The sequence below is a fragment of the Oryzias melastigma genome, unplaced genomic scaffold (genome assembly GCF_002922805.2).
Source record: "Oryzias melastigma strain HK-1 unplaced genomic scaffold, ASM292280v2 sc01483, whole genome shotgun sequence".
In the NCBI taxonomy this organism is placed as follows: Eukaryota; Metazoa; Chordata; class Actinopteri; order Beloniformes; family Adrianichthyidae; genus Oryzias; species Oryzias melastigma.
The window spans coordinates 9,039-10,670 of NW_023418066.1; the positions used below are offsets into that span (position 1 = coordinate 9,039).

At 43.8% G+C, this 1,632-nt stretch overlaps 1 protein-coding gene across 1 annotated transcript in view; it reads right to left on the minus strand.

The window, feature by feature from the left end:
• The window catches only part of LOC112140729 (cytosolic 5'-nucleotidase 1A), a gene marked incomplete at its 5' end in the record, with an annotated part of 2,555 nt that extends 1,253 nt beyond the window's left edge, over positions 1–1,302 (minus strand). The window contains 3 exon segments of the mRNA XM_024263735.2: positions 1–833; positions 914–1,098; positions 1,180–1,302. Of these exon segments, the coding sequence (XP_024119503.1) occupies positions 462–833; positions 914–1,098; positions 1,180–1,302 (680 nt within the window).
• Positions 1,303–1,632: the final 330 nt, after the last annotated feature.

Sequence of the window (1,632 nt, forward strand, 5' to 3'; positions counted from 1 at the left end):
TAATAAGGCGCTTTGCTTTGGAAAAGGGGCATCAAAACATTTTAAGGGTTCAGTGTGAACACAGAAATAATGTCAGTATGTTCTTGTTGCATAAAGAACATTTTCTAATTGATGTGTTAAAATACCCACGTGTTAATTTACGGGTTATACTAAGTCGAAAATGCCAACATAGTCATGTTTGGAATTTAGTAAGGTTTTTTTTAATATATTTTAAAGTGAATCTCAGTGACTGATTTACAGACTTTGCATAATTTAAATTGCACTATCAAGATGAGCAATAACTAGACAAACATGTTAGATTTTTAAAAAGCAAATCTATTGATTTTCTGATTATTAAACATCTATAATAGTCGATTGCACATAAAGTTTTTTTGGTTAATTTAATGATAAAATATAATATGGCTTCATTCATGTCAATGACAATGTAATATGAAGGGATCCCTGTTGGTTTGGTCTCTTTGCTACTTCACTACAGGAGAAGTCTCTTTGTCCTTCCCTCCTTTCCTCGCGACTCTCTGTGCGATCCCGTAGGGCACGTGACACGCCACCGTCCCCATTTCCGCCGCTCCCTCCACGTGAAACATCTGGTCGTCAAAGAAGATGTGCGGCCTGATCTTCTCCAGCATTGGGCCTTTCGGGGCTCCCGCTAAGAACAGAGCCTCGTCGATCTCGAGGCCCCACGAGCGCAGGGTTTTCAGGGCTCTGGTGCCGGAGCTGGCTGCACTGCGAGCGGTCACCAGATAGGTGCGGATGGGACAGTCCATGCGACGGCCTTTGGCGTAGAACTTCTTCTGGAGCTTCCCTAGAACCTCCAGGAAGCCCTTCAGTGGTCCCTGCAGGAGATCGAACAATAAAGTCACTTTACATCCCAACTTTAATACATAATAAAGAATACAGCAAGTGGTTACTGTACATGGTCCAGAGGCCTGTTCTCGTGCGCTTTCTCGTGCTCGAAGAACTTGTCCAGTCCGTGGGCCTTGTAAATCTGCTCAGACTCATCCGAGAAAAGGACGGCGTCGCCATCGAAGGCGACACGGAGCTGCGTCTCGGACACTTCGGTCATCTTGTCTGGAGTAAACATGGTGGCTGCTGCTATACCTGGATTTAACAGATATAAAACTGATGTTTGATGCACAACTTTAGACTCCAGATGATGGAGGAGACTCCTGTTAGACTAACCTGCCTCTAGAGCCTCGTGAACTTTATCTGGATCAGCAGACAGATACAGGTTAGTGTGGTAGGCCTTCAGGTAGCCGATGGGACTGTTTCCTCCAGTCATGCAGAAGCGCTCGATGAACAGCTCTGCAGAGAAGAGATTCACTTCATACACTCCCAACTCTGGTTTGCTGGAGGTTTTTTTTCACCCAGAAACAGTTTCAAGAATAAATTTCATATTATAAATTACAGCTGTTTTTTCTTGTAGTAGATACAGATTATTTTATAAAGTCTGGGACTTTATCATTTATTTTGCACAGTTTAGGCTTATTTCTTTAGATTAAAAAAAATGTAATTCAATCAGATTTTGTAATCCATCCATCCATCTTCTTATCCGCTTCTTCCCTTTCGGGGTCGCGGGGGTGCCGGAGTCTATCCCGGCTACTGAAGGGCGAAGGCGGGGTTCACCCTGGACAG